We start from the raw sequence: 14016 nt of genomic DNA, 5'->3' as shown, positions 1-14016 counted from the left end.
GAATTCTGAGCAGAAGATTATCATTTATTATTATATTTGCATTTTACAAAAAAAAAAAAATTAAGGAGAAACATTAAAAATGCTTATTACCCCCCTTGCAGCACTAGAAGAAGGGGGGCTTCTTGCCTCCTCTCTTCACTCTCTCTTCACATGGGATTTAAAGTTTAAAGGGAATGCATCTCTTTAAACTTCCAGTGCCTTGCAAGTATGGAGTGAGGTGAGGGGTAGTGAAGTGCTACTTCCTTGTGCAGCATTTAAAGTTTAAAAGGATTTTAAGCATTTAAGCTTTAAACCACATGCAAGAATAGAGCACAGAGAGGGAAGGGATGATTCAATTCCTGCTTGCATTTAGTGAATGGTACTGCAAGCCATGTGCCACAGTTTTGCCACCCCGCTATAGAGTTTCTTCTCCAGGATAGTACTGATTTTTTTGTCAGTGGGAAATGGGGCTACGTGGGGCTGAGTCAGTCCTGCCTTTAAGAGGTTTGGCTTTGCAGTATTGGGGAACAGGACTACAGAAACTTCACTGTCTCACATTCAGGTAACTTCTCAGCTGGCTTCCTCAGGCAAGTCTGAGTTGTGAGAGGGCACTGCCTTTATTAGCCGCAAGAGTTCCCATAATTTTACCTCACGAAGTGTATATCACAGCATCTTACAGTACAAAGCATCCCCAGTTTCCATCGTGCCTAGAGCCTTTGTCTGCCCAACAGCTTCAGGGTCGCCCAGACAGGCACTGGTTCACCACTTCCAACAAATGGGTGTTCTCCAAGGCCGCCGCAACTCTCTCCTTGTCAGCCAGCTGTTTATTTACTGTGAAAAACAGTTTGTAGGGGGATGAGTGAAGACATCCCTTGCAGCCTCTCTTGCCCAGAAGTGGCTAGCACAGGCCACAAGCCCCCCACCCCACATAGTCAAGAGGTTTCTACACTTGGCCCTTTCAGGTTTCCTTGAAACCTCTCCCTAGGGAAAGAGACCTCACCATTTCTTCCAAGTACGGCCTCCAAAACTTCATTTAGGGCTCCTTTCTCTTGGATGCTTTTGCAAAGTGGGAAACCCACATAAATGCTTTCTTCCCAGCAAAAAGAGTTCCCCATTTCTCTCTTTGGCAAACCTTCCCCTTGAAGGTGGCACATCTGCTTAAAAGCGGTTCCAGCCTTGGAAATGTCTGGCAATAGCCAGCAGATATAGAATCACTTTGTACATGTATAACCAGAAGTTGCCCCGCCCAGGCACATTCTACACTGAAAGAAGACCTTCTTCCCAGGGGAGGGGGGGAGGGTGGAACAAAATAACAGTCTTTTATTTTGGTATTTAATGTGACATCACATTTCCAAAGTTAAATCCAAGGCAGCCTTGTAAACCTTAGGGGGGAAAGGCCACAGGTCTTGAGCCTGTTCTCAAAATTTATTGGGCCTATGCAAGGACAACTTTCTAGTACCCCTTTTCAGGAAGGCACACTCTAGTGTGCCTGTGCTGGGGTCAGCAGAAACCAGCTATGTCTTTTTCTCCATTCAATGGAAAAAATGGACAAGGATGCCCCATCTTCTCTCAGCAACCACAGTTACAGGACTATCTGCTCACAAGATCTGCAAAGTCCCAAGCCCCTCCTGAAAAACTGGCAATGGGAGTTGGGCTAATTTCACTGATCATGTTGCAGACCTTATTTTCTGTGGCGTGTCCTGAGTTCACAGGAAAATAATACTATGCAAGTATAGATCATTCATGCTAGGTGGGAAACTGAGACTTACCTGCATGTTCAGAGGCATGTGTTCCAGGTGTAATGTGCACATCCACCTGGGAGGGAGAAAAAACCGAGACCCCAAGTTACCATCATCCAACATACTGGATTCAAACAACTGGAGAGGCTGTATGAATCTCTGGAGTCAAACAGTCTCAGAATTTTCCTTCCATGATGTGTCTTCAGCTTCTGAGGAGGAGATGCCATCACTTTGATAGTTTCTTCTTTACATCATGATTATTTTTAATTATTTGATATTTGATTTTTCTCTGTAAACCGCTTTGTGAACATTCTGTTGAAAAGTGGTATATAAATACTAATACTAATAATAATTTTAACAACAGAAAATTCTACAAGCTAACAAGACTGCTTTGGAAACATCCCTACAGTATCTTGGAAATGTCACAAACAGTTGTAACAAGGTGACAGAAATTCTGCTAATGGGATACATAGTGCAGATTTTGATTTTGTGCTTGCTCAATGTCCTTGGAATGACATCAGCATGGAATAATGGAGATCATAAAGGGGTAAAAACAGAAGAGCAGGAGACAAACCAAGGGCTTCAGAGGACTGAAAAACCTCATTCAGATCAGCAGAAGTGCACATTTTCATTTACACCCAGAATAAAAGTCCCCACATTCCAAACCTGCAACCACCTTCAAGCCTTGTATGAGCAAGAATAATCTTTCATTGGAGGCTACACTGCTGCCAGACCCTTTTCCCACTCTCATGTCTTCATTTGGTCTGCAAATTATTTTTGTATCTAGGCTTCTTCAAGAGTCACCTTGTCTTACATTACATGCCAATCAGCCTTTGTCAATATTCTTTAAAAAAAACTCAATTCCTCTTTTGTCTCTTTACAGTGTTTGCATTTGCTTACCTTAAACCTTTCAGGGAGGGATCTGATCAGCTTCACTTTGATTGACAGTCCAATTAACGTTGCCATGCTGCAGTGAGGAATTGTGGGAGTGAATTCCACTGACACGGTGCTTTCAGCATCATTCACCTGTTAAAGACATTTTATTTCATGAAAATTTAATTAGGTAGATCAGATGCTGGGCTAAGTGAGAAAAGAACTGGCTGGCTGGCTGGCTCATTTCTAGTTTATTGCCTCTGCATTTGTACAAAATCATTTTATTGACAGGATTTCCCAGATTGGGCACCACAGAAAGAACCCTGAAGTGTCCAAGAACAAGACAAGACAACTGGGTCATATCCATGTGTCACTGAATGTGAAGGGGAAGGACAGGCCAGCAGGGCATGATGGTGAAAGGTGAAGCGAAAAGGTCACTGACATCCATATAATTACACAGGATGCCTCACTGGAGGGACAGGGCAATTAAAAAATCAGCATCGGGTACACTGAAGCCACTTGTTTTGTAAGTTGTTGCCCAGACTTCCTGGTCTGAATCTTGCCCCTACCATTAATTCTCAGTTGGAGGCCTTGGGGAAGCTGCTCACTCTCAGTTCCAACTGGAGGATAACATTCACCTTACAGGGTTGTTGTAAGGACACCATAAGGATCATACGCGTGAAGCGCTCTGCCATCTCCAAAGGTACTATGCAAACACTATGCACCATCGTAATTATCCCCAAGGGATTTGCTTCCTCCTGGGCTCCCTCTCCATGTGCCAGAGTGCAAGTATAAGCCCTCCACAGCCTCTCCGGCTTCTTTGAGTGGGTATCTAGCAGCACCATAGATAGGCAATGATGCCTTTCACAGGGTTGACACTCCAGTGGAGTGCAACCAAGCCAGCACTTACCTTGACTCGAACCTGTTCCACAACATTCAGCTCTTCCAGAGTTAAGGGATGTTCTGGATCATTGATGGAACGAATGAGATGTAAGAAGTCAAGGAAAAGCACTCAAGCTGGGTCCTGAGTCGAGGTCCAAAGCAACAGGCACTTCCTGTTAGGAGGTACCTCCTCAGTACACTCAGGTACCTCTTGGGGCACCTCACTTATGAGGAAAAGCTGCTGCATTTGGGGCTCTTCAGGCTAGAAAAAAGGCAACTGAGGGGGGACATGACTGAGATGCACAGGCATTCTGAGGTAGCCTACTTCTAAAACCAGGGGGTTCCACATGCTCATCACGGCTTGTAACCCATGATGGACTTTTCCTCCATTAGTCTGTCCAATCCCCTTTTCGACCACCTAGGCTGGATGGCATCACCACATCCTGTGGCAAGGAGTTCCGCAGATTAACTACACGTTGAGTAAAGAAATATTGTCTGTTGTCTGTCCTAACTCTCCCAACACTCAATTTTAGTGGATGTCCCCAGGTTCTGCTGTTGTGTGAGGGAAAAGAACATCCTTCTCTCCACCCCCTGCACAATTTTGTATATTTCAACCATGTCCCTCCCCCAGGTGCCACTTTTCCGATGCGTGCAGCTGCCCCTCACTCAAAGCCCCAACCTATGCTTGTCTACTCAGAAGCAAGTCCCATTATAGTCAATGGGGCTTACTCCCAAGTAAGTGTGGATAGGACTGCAGCCTGAGAGCCCAACCCTGTGCCTGTCTACTCAGAAGCAAGTCCCATTATAGCCAATGGGGCTTACTCCCAGGTAAGTGTGGCTAGGATGGCAGCCTGAGCCCAAGCCTATGGGTGTCTACTCAGATGTAAGTCCCATTATAATCAATGGGGCTTACTCCCAGGTAAGTGTGGCCAGGATGCAGCCTCAGCCCCTCAGCAGCGCCTGCCCCCCAAAAGATATCGAAGATCTCGCGGCCGTCGATGGCGTCGGGCAGCTCGTCATCTTCCTCGCGGGCCGTGACAGGCCGCTCGCCCTGCCGCCGGTAGATGAGCGGGTTGGCGTTCTCCAGGGTCCCGCCGCCGCCGCCGCCGCCCGAGGGCGCCAGGGCCGGGCCCACCATGGCGACCCCTCCGAAGCCGAGCCCGGAACCCTAGTCACGCGGACCCCAGTCCGTGCCACTTCCGGTGGGGAAGCACTTTCTAGAGGACCCTGCGCTTCAAAAGAGGGACAACCATAGAGGTGTATGGCTAGAGCGGCTTCCGCTCGCAAGATTGCGGCGCTGTAGTGCCCTTCTGTCCCCTCTGGAGGACCGACTTGGTGTTTCCTCCCTTCTTCCTTTCCACACTTTCCTGGGAGTAAGCAACACTGACCATAATGGGACTTACTTCTGAGTAGACACGCATAGGCTTAGGCTGCAGTCCTAGCCACACTTACCTGGGAATAAACCCCATTGGCTATAATGGTTCTTACTTCTGAGTAGACACGCATAGGGTTGGGCTCTAAGGCTGCAATCCTATGTAGATGGTCTGGTATGGGAGGAGGTGCACCATGAGGGTGACGCAATGAGCTCTTGCATGAGGTGACACAAACCCTTGTGCCACACTGGTTGGTTTCTTTGATTGATCCCTAGACAGATTGCAACAGCACAGGGAGTAGCTACGGCCAGCTATCCAGCCTTCCATCATTTTAAATCCTGTTTATATTGTGATGCATGAAAATAAGTATCTTCGCAGTCACAACATTAAGACATCCACAGTTAAATTGTAAATAACAACTGATCAATAACAACAACCTATCAGTAAGAACTACTGCAGCAAAATCAGTGCCAGGCATAACATTATCATTTCTCTCTTCTGGATGTTTGCCGGCAGACAGAGCCTTCTCTGCGTTGGCATCCAACAGGAATGGCACCAGGTCACCTTGGGCATCTGCTTTATGGGGCCTAGTGGGCATTGGTGCACAAAGCACTCTCTTGCACATGGAAATGCGTCCTCTTGTACCTGCATGTGATATCTGTGGAGTCAACTGAATTGAAGGCTGTTTGCACAACGGCCAGTTTTTGTCCTTGTATTGCAAGGCATATTGGACACCTTCGCTTTGGTTTTCTGGGCCAGATTCAGTTCTTGAAAACTGAGCAGGCCAGAGATGTGGCAAGCCCAAGTCCTCCCTGACTTCGGAGTCCTCTGCAGCACTCTGGTGCACGTGGGCAGGTAGACCTGGACTCTGTATTGGGAAGTCCAGTAAATCTGAACTCCAAAGACTATTCCAGCTGTGCCCCCTCCCTGCTTTGGGAAGGGGCCACCAAAAAGCATTGTACCCCTGATAAAATTCCTCTCTGAGGCCCTGGACCCACCCACTTCCATTCTAGATGATGATATAGACCCAAGGCGACCAGGGGAGGGGGGAATGAATGGTGCCCCAGCCCCCAGGATTGCCAACATTGCTGCAGTAACTTCTGATGCCATAATACTACCAGCCCATTTGTACAAGATTCACTGACATTTGGTTTTCTCTCAGCATCTTGCAAACTGTAGTTTGATGAAGATGCTGAGAATCTTCTGGATGAGATCCCCAGTCTTCCTCACCACACCATAATCCCCTTGGGAGAAGAACTGGAGGTTTTATCAGTTCAAGTCCTCAGGGCAGATAAACCCAGAGTCTGTACTTAACAATGAAAAAAGTCAAAGGTGATAAAAAAGTAGTTATAGCAATACATTTATTTTTCTTTCTATGTAAACCACTATAAACTTTTTAATTAGCATCCAGTATAAACAAAATGTCAGTCTAGCAAGTAACCCTTGCTGGATGCCCAGAGGAAGGCAAAAAACCTCCAGGAGCTCTAGCCAATCTGCCCTGGAGGAAAATTCCTTCCCGACCCCAAAAATGGCAGTCAGTGCTACCCTGGACATGTCAACAAGGGCCAAAAGCAAGCCACCTCCTAAACTTCCATTCTGATGTCTAGTGACCTGCAGAACCTTATGCTTTCCTCTATGGAATGTGCTATTGTTTTTGGAATGGATGTGTTCTGGGATGAGTGGAGCCCACACATCCTTCTGCTTCCTGAAAACAGACAGGCTGGGAGATGAAAGGGAAAGACTAGTGTGAATGAGGATTCATTTGGGGTGCCTCTGATTTATGCCTATTGATTATTTATCCAGATGGTTGCCAGTCTTTGTGAAAGTTTTGATCTGCAAGAAAACAACAACAAACAAAGTCACCAGAGAAATCAAATGTGTGTTTAACCATCACAGGTCTTTCAGTGGCGGATTGGAAAGGCCAGTGGGCCAGAAGAAGAGATGACAGATACCCCTTCTGTTGGCGATAGAGAGCTACCTTACAAGAATCTACTTCCACGTTGGTAATACAGTATTTGAATGACATGTACAAGTCCCTCTGCCTGGAACAATGTGAAATATCCACATCTTTTACCTTAAACCTTGATTTTCTCTTACAAGTTTGTTGCTTTCATAGCTCTGTTCAGAATTCCCATCCAATCTGGAAAAACCTAGTTAGTGTTAGACTAAGGGCCCAGTTCTATGGGCCTTCAGTTCCAGTGCTGAGCTCCAGCACTAGTGTTAGGTGTTGTACACGTGCTATAAAGCAGGCTTACAGCATCATGGGAGGAGGGAGCACCAGCGCTAGTCGGCACTGGGCCCAGCACTGGAAGGATGCTGCCTGGAGCAAGAGCTCTGGGTGGTGGTGTGGGTTTTTGGCACAGGGTTTTTGGCAAGGGGTTCCAGGGCATGGATGTAAGAAACCCCTTTGCGGGGCATGGGGCTTTCCTTGGGAAAGAGGACGACAGTCCCTTTCCCCTAAGGAGAACATTTTGGTGCCACTGCACCCAGCAGCCCTGCCGAGAGTAGGATTGCGCTGCCCATAAATGTTTAAGCAGTGGTTGGAGTGAAAAGTACAGCAAGCCTGGAAAAGCGAATAAAGATATCTTCCCTTTTGCAATAAAGGACTTACTTCAGAAGGACATTGTTCCACCCTACTAATTTATCTGTGTATGTCCCCGTTCCTGAAACAATACAACAATACTCACATTCCTTATGTTAAAACATAATTTCATGTTGTCAGTTTGTTACTTTCATTATTACTTTGGAATTCCCATTCAACCTGCAAAGGAAGTAGTCAAAATGAATTAATTCTTGTTAAACCAGTGATTGGTTTGAAAAGGCCAGTGGCCCTGGAAAGGAGACCAAAGATGTTTATGGTTTGGGAATGAAGGACTTACCTCAGAAGAACCCACCTCCATGCTGAAAATATTTGTCTGTAACGTGGTACATCTTCCAGAGGCAGAATGATAATATTCACGTACCTTTCTCCAAATTTTCTGTTCGTTAAGAACAGATTTTCCAGTCAATTTTCAATTAATCGGAGCAAAGCATTTGCAAAGGCTGATGGACTTTAACACACACAGGAGGGAAGCCACACTTAGTTACAGAACTTGGCAGAATATATTCCCTAAGCCCAACGCTGTGCCCACTCCCCCTATGCGCCCATTGGCCCTTTAGGCCCACGACCCCAGCTAATCTGAAGCACCTAGATAGTTGGCATCCTTCAGTCTCGGAAGACCATGGTATCGCGCTCTGAATAGTGGTTCTGGAACAGTGTCCTCTCCAGTGTGCGAAGCCTGGGTAAAGTAGATATGAAGGATAGATTGTTTCCCATGCAGCAAATCCCCCCTCTCCACGTAGCTGAAATGGTCCAATGGAAAGGCAGAGGCCAATATGGTTGGCTCCAGTGGCGTCGTAGGAGTTGCCAGAATGTGACTGTGTTCAGCCATGAACTGCCTCAGGGACTCTGGCTCCGGATTTTGCCTCGAGGTTGACTCCTGAAGCCTTTTCCTTAACTGGATGTGGCCACAAGGCAGTGGAGGTTTGGGATCAGAGTTTTCCTTCTCTCAGATGAGCTGCCTTCCCAGGCTAAGGAGTCCCATCTACCTGAAGTGCCTAAACAGAATACAATTAGTCCGCCTTTGTTTGCTTACATTAATTCAAATAAGATCCCACCCATAAATCCCTCAAAGCCATTCACTCTTGTCTACTAGTTTCTTCCACTAAAAACATATATACTTGAATGACACTACACATAACCTTAGAGCTGTGATCAGCAATTTCCTCTTGCAGACTTGTGGTTAGCTATTTCCTCTGACAAGAGTTGAGCTGCTTCTGCTAGAGAGGAAAACAAGTTCTGCTCCAGGGATGGAAGATGGACTTGTGTTTTAACTTCTTGATGTCCAGCTATTCGTTCCTAATATTTAGCTATTTTCCCTTTTCTCCATACTACTGTTAGTAATAACAAGAATTATTTTTTACTATCCTTTACATGTTGCTAGTTGCTTTCATAGTTGTGTTTTGAATTCCCCTTCAATCTGCTAATAAAAGTAGTCAAAATGAATTAAGGGCACAAGCCTAACCAGGTCTACTCAGAAGTAAGTCCTCTTTTGTTCAATGGGGCTTACTCTCAGGAAAGTGTGGTTAGGATTCCAGCCTAATTCTTATCAAACCAGTGATTGGTTTTAAAAGGCCAGTGGGCCAGGAGAGGGAACCAAAGATATGCTTGGTATGGAGTGAAGGACTTGGTATGGAGTGAAGGTAGGCTCAGAAGGACCTACCTCCACACTGAAAGTATTCATCTGTACTTGTACCTGCACCTAAAACAACACAACAATACTCATGTTCCTCAGCTTAAACCTGGTTTTTTGTTATAAGTTCATTGCTTTCATTATTAGTTTGGAATTTCTGTTCAAACTGCAAAAGAAGTAGTTAAAAGGAATAAACTCTGGTTAACCATTGACTGGTTTGAAAAGGCCAGTGGGCCAGGAAAGGAGACCAAAGATGTTCTTGGTTTGGGAACAAAGGACTTACCTCAGAAGGACTTACCTCTACGCTGGGAATATTCATCTATAATGTGGTACATATCCATCTTCCTAAAGTAACATGACACATTCATGTACTTTCCCCCAGAATCTGATTTTCTGTTAGTCACTGTCATGGTTCGAATTCCTTTTCAATCTGCAACAAAAGTAGTCAAAATTAGTTAATTCTTATTAAACCACTGATGGGTTTGAAAAGGCCAGTGGCCCAGGAAGGGAGACCAAAGATGGTTTGGGAATGAAGGACCTACCCCCAGGCTGGCAATATTCATCTGTTCCTGCACCTGAAACACTACTCATGCTCCTTAGTTTCAACCTGGTTTTCTGTTATAAGTTTGTTTTTATTATTAATTTGGAATTCCCATTCAACATACAAAGGAAGTAATAAAACTGAATTAATTCTTGTTAAACCAGTGATGGGTTTGAAAAGGCCAGTGGGCCTGGAAAGAGGTTCAAGATGGCCTTGGTATGGGAATGAAGGATTTACCTCAGAAGGACCTAACTCCATGCTGGGAATATCCATCTGTATTTGTACCTGTACCTGAAACAGCACAACAATATTCACATTCCTTAGTTTAAATCTGGTTTTCTGTTATAAGTTTGTTGCTTTCATTATTAGTTTGGAATTCTCATTCAACCTGCAATGGAAGTAGTCAAAATGGCTTAACTCTTATTAAACCAGTTTTTGTTTTGTAAAGGCCTGTAAAGGACATAAGAACATAAGAACATAAGAACAGCCCCACTGGATCAGGCCATAGGCCCATCTAGTCCAGCTTCCTGTATCTCACAGCGGCCCACCAAATGCCCCAGGGAGCACAACAGATAACAAGAGACCTCATCCTGGTGCCCTCCCTTGCATCTGGCATTCTGACTTAACCCATTCCTAAAATCAGGAGGTTGCGCATACACATCATGGCTTGTACCCCATAATGGATTTTTCCTCCAGAAACTTGTCCAATCCCCTTTTAAAGGCGTCTAGGCTAGATGCCAGCATCGCATCCTGTGGCAAGGAGTTCCACAGACCGACCACACGCTGAGTAAAGAAATATTTTCTTTTGTCTGTCCTAACCCGCCCAACACTCAATTTTAGTGGATGTCCCCTGGTTCTGGTATTATGTGAGAGTGTAAAGAGCATCTCCCTATCCACTCTGTCCATTCCCTGCATAATTTTGTATGTCTCAATCATGTCCCCCCTCAGGCGTCTCTTTTCTAGGCTGAAGAGGCCCAAACGCTGTAGCCTTTCCTCATAAGGAAGGTGCCCCAGCCCCGTAATCATCTTAGTCGCTCTCTTTTGCACCTTTTCCATTTCCACTATGTCTTTTTTGAGATGCGGCGACCAGAATTGGACACAATACTCCAGGTGTGGCCTTACCATAGATTTGTACAACGGCATTATAATACTAGCCATTTTGTTCTCAATACCCTTCCTAATGATCCCAAGCATAGAATTGGCCTTCTTCACTGCCGCCGCACATTGGGTCGACACTTTCATCGACCTGTCCACCACCACCCCAAGATCTCTCTCCTGATCTGTCACAGACAGCTCAGAACCCATCAGCCTATATCTAAAGTTTTGATTTTTTGCCCCAATGTGCATGACTTTACACTTACTGACATTGAAGCGCATCTGCCATTTTGCTGCCCATTCTGCCAGTCTGGAGAGATCCTTCTGGAGCTCCTCACAATCACTTCTGGTCTTTACCACTCGGAAAAGTTTGGTGTCATCTGCAAACTTAGCCACCTCACTGCTCAACCCTGTCTCCAGGTCATTTATGAAGAGGTTGAAAAGCACCGGTCCCAGGACAGATCCTTGGGGCACACCGCTTTTCACCTCTCTCCATTGTGAAAATTGCCCATTGACACTCACTCTCTGCTTCCTGGCCTCCAACCAGTTCTCAATCCACGAGAGGACCTGTCCTCTAATTCCCTGACTGTGGAGTTTTTTCAGTAGCCTTTGGTGAGGGACCGTGTCAAACGCCTTCTGAAAGTCCAGATATATAATGTCCACGGGTTCTCCTGCATCCACATGCCTGTTGACCTTTTCAAAGAATTCTATAAGGTTCGTGAGGCAAGACTTACCCTTACAGAAGCCATGCTGACTCTTCCTCAGCAAGGCCTGTTCGTCTATGTGTTTTGAGATCCTATCTTTGATGAGGCATTCCACCATCTTACCCGGTATGGATGTTAGGCTGACCGGCCTATAGTTTCCCGGGTCCCCCCTCTTTCCCTTTTTAAAAATAGGCGTGACATTTGCTATCCTCCAATCTTCTGGCACCGTGGCCGTTTTGAGGGACAAGTTGCATACCTTAGACCAAAGACCAAAGGAGACCAAAGATGTTCTTGTTTTGAGAATGAAGGATTTCCTTCCGAAGGACCTACCATCATACTGGGAATATTCGTCGGTACTTGTACCTGTACCTAAAACACCACATTCCTTGCCTTAAACCAGATTTTCTGTTATAAGTTTGTGGCTTTTGTTGTTAATTTGGAATTCCCATTGAATCTGCAAAGGAAGCAGTCAAAATGATGAAAAACATGTTTAACCCATCAGTGGACGGGTAGGGCCAGTGGACCAGGGGAAGAGAATGAAGTTTTCTTTCCATTGGAAATAACAACCTACCTCAAAAAAGACATTCTTCCACATTGGGAATACTCATCCATGAAGTTGCACATTTCCCTCTTCCTCATACAATGAGACAGCCACATTCTTTGCCTGAAAATATGATTTTGGTCACAATCCGAACCAACTTTCCAGCACCGAGGTATGGGCAATGGAACTCCAAGGTAAGGGAACAAACATTCCCTTAGCTTGAGGAGGCCTCTGTGGCTGCCCCCCAACTGCAGGATGCAGCACATGCCCCACTGACACTGCCATGCCAATGCTGGAAAGTTGGTTAGGATTGTGCTCTTTCTGTTATAAGTTGCTGCACTGGTAATTGTTTGGAATTTCCATTCAATCTCCAAAAAAAGAGAATGTTTGATCAAACACAAGGGAGACACCAACCACCACCACAGGGAGAGGACAGTATGCAGGGACATCGGAGGGGGCCAGAGGAGTTAACTGTGATCAGAGTGAGGAGGTCAGTGGGCCAGGAGAAAAGACCAAACATTTCCTTTTGATATCAATGAAGGACTAAACTCACAAGGAGCTACCTCCACATTCGTAATATTCCTCTCTAATATTTTACATGTCCCTGTTCATAAAACAGTATGACAATATTCACATGCTGGGCTGTCCTGGGAAAATCTGTCTCACCCTCCTCATTCTCCACACTACTCACTCTGACTGCTGTGCTTACCCAATTGCCAAGGAAACAATGGGCACATCATAATGTCTCACCACTGGTGAGATGGCAAGTGCCACCTCTGGCAGGTGGGAGGGGCTAAAGCATCAATCAAAGCTTTGTGGGGAAATGTAGTTGGCTGACACCTGTCCACACTACACACATGGATCCATTTTGTACCAGTCCTGGGAATTATAGATCATGTAAGAATGCAAGGAATTCTCTGTTGAAGCCTAGCCTGCCCTTTGTGGAACTGCAGTTCCCAAGTGTTAGTAGTGTAGATGCACTCAGTTTCATAATTCAAAAATCTGAGCATTGAAGGGAAGAGTGGGGTTCGCTTCTGAATTTCTTAAGTAAGTCCCCAAGCATCTTTGCTGCTTCACAGTTGAAACTATGGGCCAGATACATGCAGTGTAAAACTCAGGGCCAGCCCATGTACAAGGATGACAAAAGGTGTCACCTCAGGCAGCAGATCGGCAAGAGATGCTCCCCTCTGTCCACCCACTCGCCTAGACTCACCTCCTCCTCCTCACACTCCCCAGAGTGGGAAAGGAAGAGGGAAGAGGAAGTGTGGACAAAAAGAGGGGGGTGATTTAGAGTGTTGAACATGCTAGTACAAAACTCTTTTCTCCACACTTCCTCTTCTGCTCCTTTTTTTCCCCTTTAGGGAATTTAGTTAGGATTGGGCTCTTCTGAGCCTGTCAAGATTGCTGTGGATCCTGAGTCAGTGTTCTAGGGTGTTCTCTATCCACTCCCAGCGCTATGTTATTTGCATATTTGACAAGTATGCCCTTGACCTTCTTGTCCAGGTCACACCACAGGGTCACAGGGCTCAAGACAGGGTACTGTGGCATGCCACTCAATACCACCCTCCAAGTCAATGGGGAATAATTTAGCAGCACTGACTGCGAAAGGTTATTCAACCAGCTTTCAAACAACAGCACCACCTAGCCTGTGTTTTGCCATTTTATCCACAAGGATTGAGGGAAACTCTGTCAGGTGCTTTGCTGAAATCCAGGGGCATGAGCTGAATGGCATTCCCATGGTCTACCAGACTAGTCATGCTGTTGGAGAAGGAGATGCAGTTAGTTTGGCATGATTTGTCATTTGGCATGACAACCTCCCCTTAATTTCCAAGAGCTCCAAACAGGAATGCCGCTTAATAATCTGCTCCAGGAACTTTCCAGGCTTTGACATCAAGCGGGTCCAGTTTCACAGATCCTCCTTTTGCTCAGATCTGTCAGCAAAAGCAGCAGCGGCTGTGAACTCTGCCTTGGCTTTGTGCAGGTTTGACTTTGACATGCCTGAGCTGGACAGCCTCCAAATGGGCTGGGCTCTTCTTTTGTTTCAGTGCCTTAGGGCT

At 45.7% G+C, this 14016-nt stretch overlaps 1 protein-coding gene across 1 annotated transcript; it reads right to left on the bottom strand.

The window, feature by feature from the left end:
* Positions 1-3: 3 nt before the first annotated feature.
* CIAO2B (cytosolic iron-sulfur assembly component 2B) lies at positions 4-4682 on the bottom strand. The gene is made up of 5 exons (XM_066637445.1): positions 4452-4682; positions 3502-3581; positions 2619-2744; positions 1749-1794; positions 4-810 (listed from the first exon to the last, which is right to left on the bottom strand). Exons 1-5 carry the CDS (start codon positions 4609-4611, stop codon positions 713-715), a joined length of 510 nt encoding a protein of 169 aa, XP_066493542.1. The 5' UTR covers positions 4612-4682; the 3' UTR covers positions 4-712.
* Positions 4683-14016: the final 9334 nt, after the last annotated feature.

Source organism: Tiliqua scincoides, chromosome 9 (assembly GCF_035046505.1).
Source record: "Tiliqua scincoides isolate rTilSci1 chromosome 9, rTilSci1.hap2, whole genome shotgun sequence".
Classification (NCBI taxonomy): Eukaryota; Metazoa; Chordata; class Lepidosauria; order Squamata; family Scincidae; genus Tiliqua; species Tiliqua scincoides.
The sequence above is the reverse complement of the archived record's forward strand: the minus strand, read 5'-3'. Positions and strand labels throughout refer to the sequence as shown.

Coding starts and splice junctions, on each gene's coding strand:
- CIAO2B (XM_066637445.1), bottom strand. CDS start 4,611: ATGGTGGGCCCGGCCCTGGCGCCCTCGGGCGGCGGCGGCGGCGGCGGG. Junction 3,582..4,451: donor CGACGGCCGCGAGATCTTCG/ATATCTTTTGGG, acceptor TTGACTTCTTAC/ATCTCATTCGTTCCATCAAT. Junction 2,745..3,501: donor TGGAACAGGTTCGAGTCAAG/GTAAGTGCTGGC, acceptor TGTCTTTAACAG/GTGAATGATGCTGAAAGCAC.